Source organism: Primulina eburnea, chromosome 8 (assembly GCF_022965805.1).
Source record: "Primulina eburnea isolate SZY01 chromosome 8, ASM2296580v1, whole genome shotgun sequence".
NCBI classification, from domain to species: Eukaryota; Viridiplantae; Streptophyta; class Magnoliopsida; order Lamiales; family Gesneriaceae; genus Primulina; species Primulina eburnea.
In genome coordinates, this window is record NC_133108.1 from 43896328 (window position 1) to 43909779 (window position 13452).

A 13452-nucleotide genomic window follows, 5' to 3' on the forward strand; every position below is an offset into this window, starting at 1 on the left:
TTATTTATATATATTATATTACCGTAGAAAAAATATAACAAAAAAATCCTGAAAAAAAAAAACTTAGAATAATAAAATGGCCAGGAAGAAATTTACGATAAATGTGGACTGGGCTTATGCTATGATGGAAAATTTTCGAAAATACAGTTTGGCTGTTTCTTCTGGGAATAATGATGCTCAAATTTCTTTGGAAGATAAGTGGGTTCCACCACTACCAAACTATTTTAGATTGGATGTTGATGCAGGCTTTGATATTAGAAACAACAAATTTAGTGTGGGGGCGGTGGTGCGTAATACATTGGGACAGGTTTGTGGTGCGCATGCTAGCCCTATCAGATATCCAGGTTCAGTTGCTTGTGCGGAGTTGTTAGCAATCAGAAATGGAATGGACTTATGTCTCCGGGTTGGGCTAACAAATGTTTGTATATTTTCTGATTCATTGGAAGCTGTTAGGATGGTCCTTTCACACGTAGAAGATCTTGGATCTGCTGGGGTTCTTGCTATGGAAATCCAATCAATGTTAGAGCTTCCAAACTTTCATTCCATCAAACATGTGCGACGAAGGGCTGTCGAAGTCGCTCACATTTTAGCTCGCAAAGCTTTATCTTGTAATAGATCCATTAATTGTGTTAATGACGACCTACCTTTGTGGTTGGTAAACATTGTATCTCGGGATTTTCCGAATTAATGTTATTATAGTTCATTTCAAAAAAAAAAAAAAATTATACTTTATACAAAAATTTGTTTTACACAAAATGTTTCAAATAACCATGTTTTGTATTGAAATTTAATATACATGCATGCATACATCCGGCGCCAAAAATCACTAGCTATAGTTATATTTGTGTGATGCTCGATTAGTTTGGAATTAGGTATTTCCCCCTAATCACTAAGCCCTAATTAACACTAGTGTTCCATGGTACGCCATTCATGTCATATTAAACTTTTTTGTGTTAGATAATTTTTGTGTACGAAAATATAATTATGTTACTATAATATGACACTTGTAAATTAGAAAATATAATTATTTTACTATAATATGACCCTTGTAAATTAGATAAGATTTACTGAGATAGTTTGTACTTTTAGATAAATTATAGATAAGCTAAATAAAAAATCGAAAAAAGACATAGAGATGTGCAAAATTACTAATAAACCAAAGTTAGTTAACAAATATTATGAAAGGTAAAACTGTAAAGAAATTTTCGTGTCATATTGACGTTGTCACATCTCGAGCCCGGATCCGCACTTGCGTGAGTGCACAATAGACCTCTATATCAATTACTTCATATTTTTCCTCACTTTACGAAAATGATTAACTCAAGTTGCTATATAAATCTATCGTAAGCTCATTATAAACTCATTTTAAATTTTTAATTTTTAAGATGTGGGATAAGAGTATCACAATTACCTTTCTTTTAGAACGTGAAGTCCTCGTCGTGGCCTGACCACTCGATCCACAAGCGTCAAGAATCTAGATATTGCTCCTACAGGTTCTATAGGTGGCTCCCGTCATGTAGCGCTTTGCCCTGCATGTTCAAGATGTGTCTCTCATGCACGTGACACTTTGCCCCGCATAGCACTTATTTCACGGTGTTTCTTGCTGGTGACTGGCTCTGATAACATTCTGTCACACACCGAGCCCGGGCACATGCCTGCGTGACTGCACAATTGGCCCATATAACAACTAATTCGTATTCGTCATCGCTTTACGAAAATGATTAACCCAAGTTGTTATAGAAATCTATTATAAACTCATTATAAACTTATTTTAATTTTTTAATTTTTAATATGTGAGATAAGGGTATCACAGACGTATCAAAATTAGTTAGTATGAGATAATAAGTTTAATAATATAGTATAGATTATGATTCAACAATTACAATATTTTTTCTCCTATATGAAAGAAACAATAATGAAAAACAGAGGGAAAAAAAAGGTAGGAAGAAAGATTAACAATATATGTGTTTTACATGAAAGGAAACATGGATATCTAACTTAGTGGCTGCCGTACGCGGTTCCCATGTTCTCGCGTATAGGAAATTGAGGGAGATAGTGAAATTGCTACTTTAGGAGCATATGTCCCTAAAAAGTGGCTGATAGGAAGTAGGGATTGAATTAAAGTTTTCGAGTTTAGGAAATTAAACCACCATAGGATATATTAAAGAAAAACAATTCAATTTGTTGGGTCATTTCTCCACTTCCTATAGGTTGCGCCAAAGAGGTGGGGAAAATAGTTTGTAAAAATACTTGAAGATAATGTAAAAACGTACCAAATCAGTTAGTAAAGATACTTAAAGATAATGTAAAAACGATCATAATTGAATGAATATATTTATTTATCTTATGAATAAAAAATAAATAAGTAGGTCTCTTGTGAGACGGTCGCACGAATCTTTATCTGTGAGATGGGTCAATCATAGGATATTCACCATAAAAAGTAATACTCTTAACATGAAAAATAATATTTTTTCATGAATGACCCAAATAAGAGATCTGTCTAACAAAATATGATCCATGAGATCGTCTCACACAAGTTTTTGTCCAAATAAATATGTGACTCACTCTCACGAGTTACAAGAATATAGAGAGAGAGAGATCAGGAAAGTTGCATAAATTGGGATTTGGGAGCGAGTTCCGTCTTAAGCATGAACATCCTGTCTAGAGGAAAGGTGAAAATAGTACTTAACCGAATTCAATAATTAGAGATCCATCTTTCAATCATTTTTCCTTTTTGTCTCAAATCTGTTCAAAGGCTAAGGTTTCTGCTTTATGTAGTTAATTATCATCAAATGTTTATTTTTGGTACTCTTTCTTTCAAATAGAATGATTTTCTTATCTTACAAATCAAAATATGCGGAGAGTCGAATCCTTAACTATCTTGTATCTTTTATAGTAACGATCGATACGCTATTGGAGTGGGAGGGCAACAGAACTATCATTCTTTGGAAAACTTTGAGCTTTAAATTTTATTCAATACTTAGGCGTGTGTATTTTTTGTCTACTAAAATAACATAAATGATCAAATATTTGACCAACCCATTATTCTTATCTCTTGTAAAATTGTTCATATTTATATAAAAAAAATGAACGACAAAAAAATATTAAGTGTGTCTCATTTGTGACCGTCTCACGGATTTTAATCTGTGAGACGAGTCAACTCTACCGATATTCACAATAAAAAATAATATTTTTTTATAGATAACTCAAATAAGATATTCATCTCACAAATACGACCCGTGAGACCGTTTCACACAAATTTTTGCCAAAATTGTTTGACTCGTCTTTCTGTTTGATCAAAATTTTAATTATACCTAATACTTTATTTTTTTTCCGCCATGGAATTTTATACAAGGCACCTGACTTAAACGTTAATGAAACGGGTAGGTGCTTGCAAATAAAAATTTCGGCCCAATATTAGTTGGGCCTATTTTGCAGAGGCTCAAAACCGTAATTCGAAGAAAATGAAATCTGCGTTCTTATTCGTATTCCCTAGTCAGTGAACCCTGGAAGAAACGGGGGGATCCTCGATTTAGAAACTAAATTGTGGCTAACCAAAACCTATTTGGGCTCATCTGAATTAGGTTTTCGATCCGAATTGCACTAATCTCTGGTTTGGCTATCTTGATGAAGAAAGGTGGAGGTAATTCGGAGCGCAGTGATAATAGAAGCAGGAAATTTGGCGGTCATGAGTCGATAAAAAACAAGAAGATGAAGAAGAATATGCAGAGATTGGGTGGCAATGGGGGCGGTCTGTCGTTGGAATCATTCGCGAATGCTAAAACTAGAAGCGGCAGCTATAATCCTTCCTTGATCAGTATGCTGCGCTTTTCTCTTCCCTTATGGCTATTAATTTCTTTTTTTCTGTCGTGATATTATGTGAATGTCATGATAACTATGGAGTGCTAGTGCGTCCTCGCATTGAATAATTTTGTGCTCAGATTCTCACTCGGGTTGATGAATTTTTATTGTGGCTGAAATCTTTATCGTTGATGCATATTGAACTCATTTTTTTGGGGCAGAGTTGTTTGTGCGATTATTCTTCTCCTTGATTTGTTCGGTGAGTATCTGGGTCTAGGAACTGGGCTAGTTCTTGTTGATTAATGGTTTAGTAAATCATATTAGTCCAAACAAGTTGTTATAGAATATAGTTCGATTTGAAGTGTGTACAAATGAAAACTCTTTCTTTTCAAGTGCTGAGGTCTGAAAGCCAGTTCGAGTGAAACCTCTTAATGGAAGCATCCGATCATTCCATCCATAATGTCACATCAACGATTGGGTACGATCTAGTTATTAAATCATCATGAACAGTGTGTATTGGCACAATTAGATTGTTGTACAGTTGTGGTGGTCAAATCTTTTAGAATAAGTTATGTGATATGTGCAAGTAAATTAGTTCCGTGAAGTGCTGAAGCTTGGCGGCAAAATTCTGTGAGGTTTTTCTTTGATTGACGTATTTTGATTTCAAATTCCACTTGTTTTGGTGGACAAAATTCAAATGAATTTCAAATCCACCATACTTGATGTAAGCATTTTCAGTAGTAGTTGTGGTTGATTTAAAATACACCTAAGACGGGTGTCATTTGAAATTCATTGTTCAAATTGTTTCTCTTTCAAATCAAATACATCGATCCAATCGTAACCTGAGATTTAATTGGCGGCAGAGTGGCTGGCTAAGGCGATTGTTTAGGACAAAATAAGTAGCTAAGAACTATAAAAAAATATGGGCTTGGAGGTCTTTATTCAACGGGAGGGAAGAGTTGAATCCAAAGACTTTTGAAGCAATGAAATATTCATCTCCATTACTTTGACACTACTTTTTTGTTGATTCATGATATGGGTATTTGTTGAACTTTCGGTAGTCGGGTCTTGATTATTCAAGTACTGAAAATTTTGTGTTTGATTATTAGCTTGTCTCTGTATCTTGATTATCCAATTTCTTCTTCTGCCTTTTCTTTTATCAGAAAAACAAAGAGAATTCTATAAGAATGCTAAACACTTGAGAAAATTCAAGAAGTCCTTAAAGCAGCTAGAGCAGGAGAATGTTCCTTCCACCACCATAAAACCATTTGAGGTATGAATTTGGTTTATTCATACATCTCCTTTTTCTTTTGGAGTCTGTGTGATGTTCCAGGGTTGAGCCATCGGGAATGCTTCAATTTTTCTAAGCCAGTGTCGAAATGTAAACTGCGGAATCCTAGTGGGCAAGAGAACTAGAATACTTCATATTTGTTGTTGCTTTTGCTACTCAGACCCAAACATATTTTGTTCGTAGTCCATCTGCTCTCGTCAATATTTATGATTTTCCTCACAGGGAGGAAATGAAGCCGAGGAAGGTAATAATGTTAACCGGCAGAAGAAGAAAAACACTCGTGCACAAAGTCTTCAACAACTGTATGAACAGAAGCGTGGGGAGGACGAGAAAGCCAAGGCAGAGCGGGATGCAGTGATTCAGGTAAGGAAGCAAGAGATACAGCAAGTTGAAGCACGAAGAAGAGCTCTAAAGGAGAAAATGTATAAGAAAACGAAGTCAGGCCAACCCGTAATGAAATATCGAATCGAGCATCTTCTGGAAACAATTCAAGGTTCCACAAGCTAGTATTTGAACTTTGAAGTCTTTTTATCTCTTATTTATTTTCTATATGAATTTCACTTAAGCAGTCAAAATGTTGTAGTTTTATTGCTCAAACATGATATTTTATGTCTGCAATGATGAATCCCTCCACTGGAAATGTTGTGTTCAATACAAGGGAATTTGGATTCTAATTGATAAACCAGCATTTGCATGTAATTTTTTTCTAAAATATAACATATCGTTCATCAAACCTAACTACTATAAATAAATTTCCCTTGTTTTAGTCGATTGTATTTGTAAAAAAAGGGTGAACACCACCCCCGAAGGTCCCACACAGAGCCGTTCCAAGTCTCGGCGTGAAAGAGATAAACCAGGGTTATGCACCGACAGCAGGTACCCAGAGGAGAGGTTGGCTGGAGAAATTCTCCATCGAGGGGGAGACGAGACTCGATCCCTCACCAATATGAAGTAACAGTCCTTCTTTCCAGGACCTTACCACACGGCCTATGCCTCTGGGAGCAGTCGATTGTATTTGTAGCTTTATAGTAGAAATGAATACATTTTTAATTCTATTTGCGCTTTTTCCCTCAAGCTCCCGCTCGGCTCCCCAAAGCCTGACATAGATTTGGCCTTGCTGTCTAAGTAAAAAGTCTGTGTTACTTTTGGGGCCCTTAGATTTCATTGTCCCCAAATTGGTGCAAAGTGTGATTCGACATTAATAACTCAAAGACCATATATAGATGCAGTGCAACTACTACTTCAAGCTATGTATATATTCTCGAAAATGTCGTTGGTAGGTGAGTTTATGTTATCACTGGACTTCTATTCTCTATGTATTTCTATAAAGTGATCAACCGATCATCTCGTTTCAAAAAATATATTCACACATATTGATGAATTTCGTATTTTTTGCTTTTAAATGAGACAGAGAATCTAATTCCAACAAAGACTCAACCTGTTGTTGGCTTCTTTCAGAAACATTATTACAAACCAAAAGCCTCGCGTGTTGTCAGAATCAAATCTCGCAAATTTCACCGCTTTTTATTTATCTGTGACCCTTCCTTTCTTCCTCGACCATATCTATTTCTTTCTACATTGTATTTCAAATTTAATGTTAAGCGAAAGGAAATATATATTTTTTTATTTTCATGTTTTTACTGTTCAATTAGACCGAAACCCTGTCGAGTTTAGATTCCGTCCACATATTATTGCGATGGATAAGATGATAATTAGCTGTGTTTATCATTTGAAAGTTGGCAAAAACTTGTGTGAGACGGTCTCACGGGTCATATTTTGTGAGACGGATCTATATTTGGTATATTTGGGTAATCAATGAAAAAGTATTATTTTTTATGCTAAGGATATTACTTTTTATGGTGAATATGGGTGGGGTTGACCCGTCTCATAGATTGATATCCGTGAGACGGTCTCACATGAGACCTACTCTTGAAAGTTAGGTTGTGTCACGATTCACAAATTTCAAATATATTTTTGTTGTTTAGAGTAATAAGACTGTAACATTCAAAATTCATCTATTACATGTTTATACATTATTTGATATTAATTATGATGATTTCAAATTCACCCAATAATTTTTCTTTGAGATCCATTTTATTTTGTATAAATAATGTAAAAATTTAAGATTTGACGTATAGGACAAAATTAAGACTCCACTTTGTTTGACGAGATGCATATATAACATCCGCAATTTGCAACGTTTATTATTTTATTTTTGTTTTTATTAGGTGTTTGAAGGTTGGTTTGTAAAAATGAATAATAAAATAAAAGAATGGCATGAATAAAAAGAATACTTGACTGAGCTTATATATTAAATAAACTATTTATACTTAATCTAAAAAATTTAAAATTTATTTGTATACCAAATATCACAAATATATATATATATATATATATATATATATATATATATATATATATATATATCAATCTTCCTCGAAAAATTTCCATGAATTGAAAGGAGAGTCATACTCGATTTTTAAATTTAAAAATCACCCAATAATGTAAATGATTCGATAAGTCATCGTTGAATCGTACTTTGAAAAGCATTGAAATAAAATTCCACATTTATTGTTGCTGCTACCGCATTCGGACATGGAACTGTAATAAAATAATGCAACAAGACTACAATCGATTAATTCGAATGAAAACAAATGTAGTCGGAGAAAGTCTTCCAAGTTTGAACAAGAAAAACAGCATAGTTGAAATATGGTCTACAAAAACCAGTTCTTGACAAGACTACTCGCTCTTGTTCACCCAATTTCCCAAAATAAAGAAAGCTATTATAATTTTAAAACCAGAAATAAAATTGATTTTTAATAAACCATTTAACATTATTCATGAGTAAACAGCAAAAATCTTAGGAAAATCTTCAGATAGGGGAGGGTGTGCAGTTTACGTTTCGAGGATAACTGGATTTAGTATTGCTCCTATCTACCTAAGTCATACCCTCTGTCACAACCATGACAGTATTTTCCTTTAAAAATGGAACCGTAATAAAATTATGTACAAAAAAAAACCCAAACATTTCTTAAATTCTGTTTCGTTTTCTTTCATAAGCTAATTCAGTTTATCAAATTTACAAGTATAAATAAATAAATAATAACAAAATCCGCGTTAGATTAGTCCTTTTTTGTCAAAAAGAGAACTGAATTGGCTCTGCCATACGATTTATTAAAGTTGTATGTTAGAAGAAATCACGAGCCAACGAAACGTCTGTATCGAATAGGCAGAGGTCAGCTTTTCCTTTTCTCTAACTCTCTCTCTCACACACACACACACACACACACACAGAGATATATATATATATATGTATGTAGAGACATATAACACGTGTGTGGGGTATTGTTATGTTACTGTCAATTCGTCCGTATCTGACTTTTTCTCTATTTGATTCACTGTCAAAAGGAGGAAAAGATCAAAATTATGCAATAGATTGAATAATTTTTTTTGACAGACAATAGATTGAATAATTGTGTGGTTATTATTAACATAATTATTATAGATAGTCATTCAATGGACATTATTCTTATTTAAAATGTAAAAACATGCCAGTTCGAGTGCGCCATCACTCGCTGGTAGTGTGGTATGGATCAAAGTGGTCTTCAGGTGTTGTAGAAATATTATAATTAATTATATTATATTATATATAAATATGTGCGTGAATAAGATAAAAAAAACCTGTCCACATTTACCCACCCAACTCTCTCTCCTATTCAGCATCAGTCCACATAAGCACAACGCAAATAGGATGCTATTTTCTCTAATTCTTCGAAATTCCAAGTTGAAAAATGTTGGATTTCACTAGAATTATCGTGTGATATCATCTACAAATAAAAGTAAACCTTATGAAATTAAAAAGGGAAATCAATGAAAACCCAGTAAAAAATTACAACTTTTTTGGTTCTAAACAAATGTAAATCAGTGTACCAAAAGATTGCACAAGTCTGCCCTCAGTGTACATTGATGAAGTTGGTAGACAAATCGAGTAAACTTCTCAGTTTTTATTAGTAAACTTGAGGATGCGGGTCAATAGCAGATGATTTTGCATGTACCTGCTTCATTCTTACCCAAGAATTTCCTTTTTCCACTAGCGCTGATTAAGACACTGAATCTTCTTTCATCGTCCAAATAAAACCTGGCATGTCGAATCTTCGTCCGGTAACAGTCCGGTATACGTAGAGTTTCTCTACAGGGCAGGTTTCGGGCCTTGAATCAGGGGGACCTCTTTCATCTATAACTTCAACATTGAGCTTCGGCATCTTTTTACCGAGAAGTTTGCATGCTCCAAAACTTACCAAGCAAGAAGACATCCAAAGGGATCGCATTGTCTCCAGCTTGGAGGCATTAGCCAAAAGTGCCTTGTCCCCAAACGGACAGTCTCGAATCTCCAGTTTCCGGAGGCTATCGCACCCTGACAATATATGATGGAGGCCCAAGTCACTATCCCCAGCAAAAGCTATAGAGAGCATCTCTAATTTCTTGGCATGGGTTCCAATATATTCAAAAACTCGATCCGTAAGGAGGCCCGACAGGGATAGGCGTCGCAATTCCTTACATCTCCCCACGATGGCTCCAAAACCAGTATCCAGGGGTTCGTGGGTTAAGTAATCAGGAGCTCGGGGCTCAATTATGCACAATCGGAAGCGTATCATCTTGGGACAATTTCTTGCTATAGAAACTAATGCAGTATTAGACATCTGGCGACAGAAGTAAAGAACAGATTGAAGCTTTGGGCAGCCCTCTGAAACATAGACGAGCCCCTGTTCTGTCAAAGAAACATTAGGTTCTCCCCCAAAAGGGTCTGAAGGGAACACCCGAAGTTCCTGCAAATCCTTGCAAGATGAAGCAAGGGCTTCAAGACCACTGTCTTCAATGTAATCCAGAACCTAAGCATGACAAATACACTCAAGATTTGATATTCGCAATGGGAATAAAATTTCAAATTGTACAAAACTAATGGCCTCTGGCAGTTGAGAATTACGTAACCTTCGAAATATTTATATTCAGTTACTCATGCAAATTATTGCAACTAAAGAAGTAGTTTCATTTGTGTATCACTTTCTACCAACACAAGTAAAAATGTAATCATTGAAGATTTCACAATCGGGAAATTAAAGCTTACGAACAGAATAGCACGACATGAAGCAGGTAGAATTACATACCCATAGACGCTGTAAATTTCGACAATGGCTAACAAGCTTGAGAAGATCAGAACTTTGAACTGTTGCATAGCTTAAATTCAGAGATGTTATTCCTAAGCAGGTAGAATATATAGCTGGAAGATACGCTGGAGCCACATCCCAAAAACCAGACAAGGCTTTAATATTCTTACATGCAGAGAATGCTTCTCTCATGTTACAAAAGACATCAGAGCGTATTTCAGCTGAATAGATGCCAGTGCCCAATTCAACCAACTGAGGTGCACGGCGAAGTAGATTAGGAAGCTTCTCAAGGGGTACAGCACGATTCAGCCGTAGTGTCTTAAGATTAGGAGACCGTTCAACCAAACGCTCCAAGGTCGAGAAATTCACCTCAGAGTGCAAGCAAGACATGTTAAGAGACACCAATGAGGTGTAGTTTTTTGGAAACTGACTAAGCCAAAGCCCACTCAGGTCCTCTACTTCGCTTTCCCTCAAGTCAAGTTCTCTGAGATACCTGCATTGTAAGAACACAAGGAATCAAAATAGGGAGGCCACAAGTATAATAAATTGTTAGACTCGATGAACACACGGAAATAAAGAAATTAACAAGAGACAAATTAGCAAAAATACGACAAAAATCACATTTCTCACAGAAGTATTTCCTTCACCATTACCTGCAACAAAAAACCAAGAAAATAAGTATTCTACTTCTTCTTTCCTTCTGTGGGATCTAAGATCCAAGTGCAGACTCAGTTTTTCTACCCCATCATCATAATTATACAACCACAGAGTTTTAGCCGAATAAACTCAACATAGCGAGTAAACTTATAGAGAAAAAAATATATACTTTTTTATCCAGCAGCACTCAAACATTGCAGGAAAAGACAGTCTGCTCAATGATGAAAAGAACACGGTCTGCCAAAGAACAATACAAGTCACAATATTTCAGAGGAAAAGATCCACCGGAGTAGAAAATCAAACACGAAACACAAAAATGGTTGCAAGATCCACAAGTGTAACAAGTTTCTTATAACAGAGCGGTGGACTTCCAGCAGAGAACACCGATCAAGATGGGATCCTATCAAAAAACTGCTAATGTAAAGCCAGAGAACAAAACCATACAGAGAGATTCAGTTATTTCTGACACATTCACCGAGTAAAAAAGGGGAAAAAAATTCCAAAATCAATACCACGGTCTAAAATAAAGTAGAGCGAACAGTAAAATCAACAGTAAGTCCACAACCATGCTTAGCAAAAGAAGGGGCAAAAAATGCACTCTGAACTCAGTGAAAAGTACACAAATCTCAGATTCAACTCAACGACACAGCAGAAAATCATAATCTTAAGTTCAACGGAGATCAAAATCCAAACTTCAGTCTCCATTTCAGCTCAAAAACAACAAATAACTCGCTGTTCCATCAGGAAAGAAAAAAAACAAAGTACAACAAAACAAAAAAAAAAATAGCACTTCATTTCCCAAATATTCACCTGCAACTAGCATGCAATCGAAGCGAGACCTTCGGTCGAAAACCCCTCACACGACGAGAGCACCAAGACTTTGAAATTCTTAAACGATTTGGAAATCAGCTCCAAACACTCATCCGTCACCACCATACGCTTCAGCTTGATCTCCTCGAGTAACGGGTAAGCCACGGACATCGCCGCCACCCACGGATAGAAGTACGCACCCCAACCGTCCGGAACGAGGTTGAAATCCGCAAAATGCGGCTTCCCCTTCATCTCCAGAGCTTTCACCTCCGGAAACCTCCGGATCACCACCTCCGGCGAGACGGCGTAGCAATTTCCTAAGAAGATACGGCTGCGGCACCACCGCTCGATCTCGTACCAAGACTTGCACACCAGCGAAACCGCGTTCCGATCTCTGTCCGTGTTGAGGAACGAGAAGACGTGCTCCAGGACCTCCTCCGGGAAAGAGTACGCCATGGGAGGGGTACAATGGTAATTTTTCCGTGTCTGGAAAGCTAGAGAGAGAGACGAGAGGGTCTACTGTGAGGTGGAAATGGATTGGGAGGCCAATTGTAGAAGATAAGGATTTCGTTAAAAAAGTACTTAACCTGCGGGTGAGGTTTGCATTTAACTAGGGTTCATTTGAGGCGTGGGAGTTCACATGTGTGTGCTGAATCGTTTTTTAACCGTTGGATTTACTGGGAGCTTGCCCCATAAATTTTGTTATTACCTGGATTTTATTTTATGTACTGATAATTATATTTTCAATTATAACTTCCACTTATTTAATTAAAATTAATTTCCTTTTAGAAAATAATTTGATTTAGATTCAGATATTTGTATATTCTTCTTTATAATTAAATTGTCTTTTTGAAGGTAAAAAAAAGTAAGAGGTTGATTGATTGCATTTTTTACATATTTAGAGTATTTGAAAAAGTATTTGTTAATTCAAAAATAAAAATAACTTATAAAAAATTAAAAAAAATTTATTTTTTATGGTAAAAACTTGTGTGAGACGATCTTAAGTGTCGTATTTTGTATGACGGATCTCTTATTTGAGTAATCAATGAAAAAGTATTACTATTTATTTTAAGAGTATTGTTTTTTATTGTGAATATAAGTATGATTGACATGTATAAAGATTCGTGAAACCGTATACTCACTTTTTATTTAAAATCTTATTATAAGTTTTCGATTATACCCTGTTACAAAATTTTAATCAATAGGACATTAGATTTTATATAGTCCAAATTTAGTTGGTAAAATATGAAAGTCGAGAAGCGATTTAACAAGGAGGGTGTTGGGATGGAGGTCCCTCAGGCAATACAAAATTATAAACTACTACTTGTGGCTAAGAAGAATGAGTTGATGTAATATTTAATATGTATGATATGAATAAATAATTTATATTATATCTAAAAAACTTTAATTATTTTTAAATTAAAATATATATCTAAAAATGATAGCTAGAACTCGTGAATAATAAGTTTATTGAAATATGAAGAATATACATTTTTTTACTATTTATTAAAACACAACAAACTCTTTTAATACTGTATTAAAAACTCAACTCATAAAAAATTTAATTTTTGTATTAAAAAAGTATTATTTTTATGGTGAATATCGATAGGATTGACCCATTTCACATATAAATATTCGTGAGACCGTCTTACAAAAACATCCTCTATTTTAAATATGTTTTTCAATTCTAACTTATGTGTTAGGGTAGCATCAGTTTTTTATCTCGAG

At 35.1% G+C, this 13452-nt stretch overlaps 3 protein-coding genes across 4 annotated transcripts; 2 read left to right on the forward strand and 1 right to left on the reverse strand.

Annotated features, from left to right (window-relative positions):
* The first annotated feature begins 76 nt into the window (after positions 1-76).
* On the forward strand, positions 77-688 carry LOC140839317 (uncharacterized). The gene has a single exon (XM_073205954.1). It carries the CDS (start codon positions 77-79, stop codon positions 686-688), a length of 612 nt encoding a protein of 203 aa, XP_073062055.1.
* A 2794-nt stretch (positions 689-3482) lies between these two features.
* Positions 3483-5766, forward strand: LOC140840132 (uncharacterized). 2 transcript variants are annotated; one of them, XM_073207271.1, is made up of 4 exons: positions 3677-3817; positions 4195-4279; positions 4965-5074; positions 5315-5766. In XM_073207271.1, the coding sequence occupies exons 2-4, from the start codon at positions 4261-4263 to the stop codon at positions 5597-5599; spliced, it is 414 nt and encodes a 137-aa protein (XP_073063372.1). In that variant the 5' UTR covers positions 3677-3817; positions 4195-4260; the 3' UTR covers positions 5600-5766. The 2 variants fall into 2 exon arrangements, with proteins under 2 accessions (XP_073063371.1, XP_073063372.1); XM_073207270.1 differs by lacking the exon at positions 4195-4279 and having other exon boundaries at positions 3483-3817.
* A 3154-nt stretch (positions 5767-8920) lies between these two features.
* LOC140840133 (protein TRANSPORT INHIBITOR RESPONSE 1-like) lies at positions 8921-12276 on the reverse strand. Its single transcript, XM_073207272.1, has 3 exons — positions 11734-12276; positions 10258-10758; positions 8921-9981 (listed from the first exon to the last, which is right to left on the reverse strand). The coding sequence occupies exons 1-3, from the start codon at positions 12178-12180 to the stop codon at positions 9193-9195; spliced, it is 1737 nt and encodes a 578-aa protein (XP_073063373.1). The 5' UTR covers positions 12181-12276; the 3' UTR covers positions 8921-9192.
* Positions 12277-13452: the final 1176 nt, after the last annotated feature.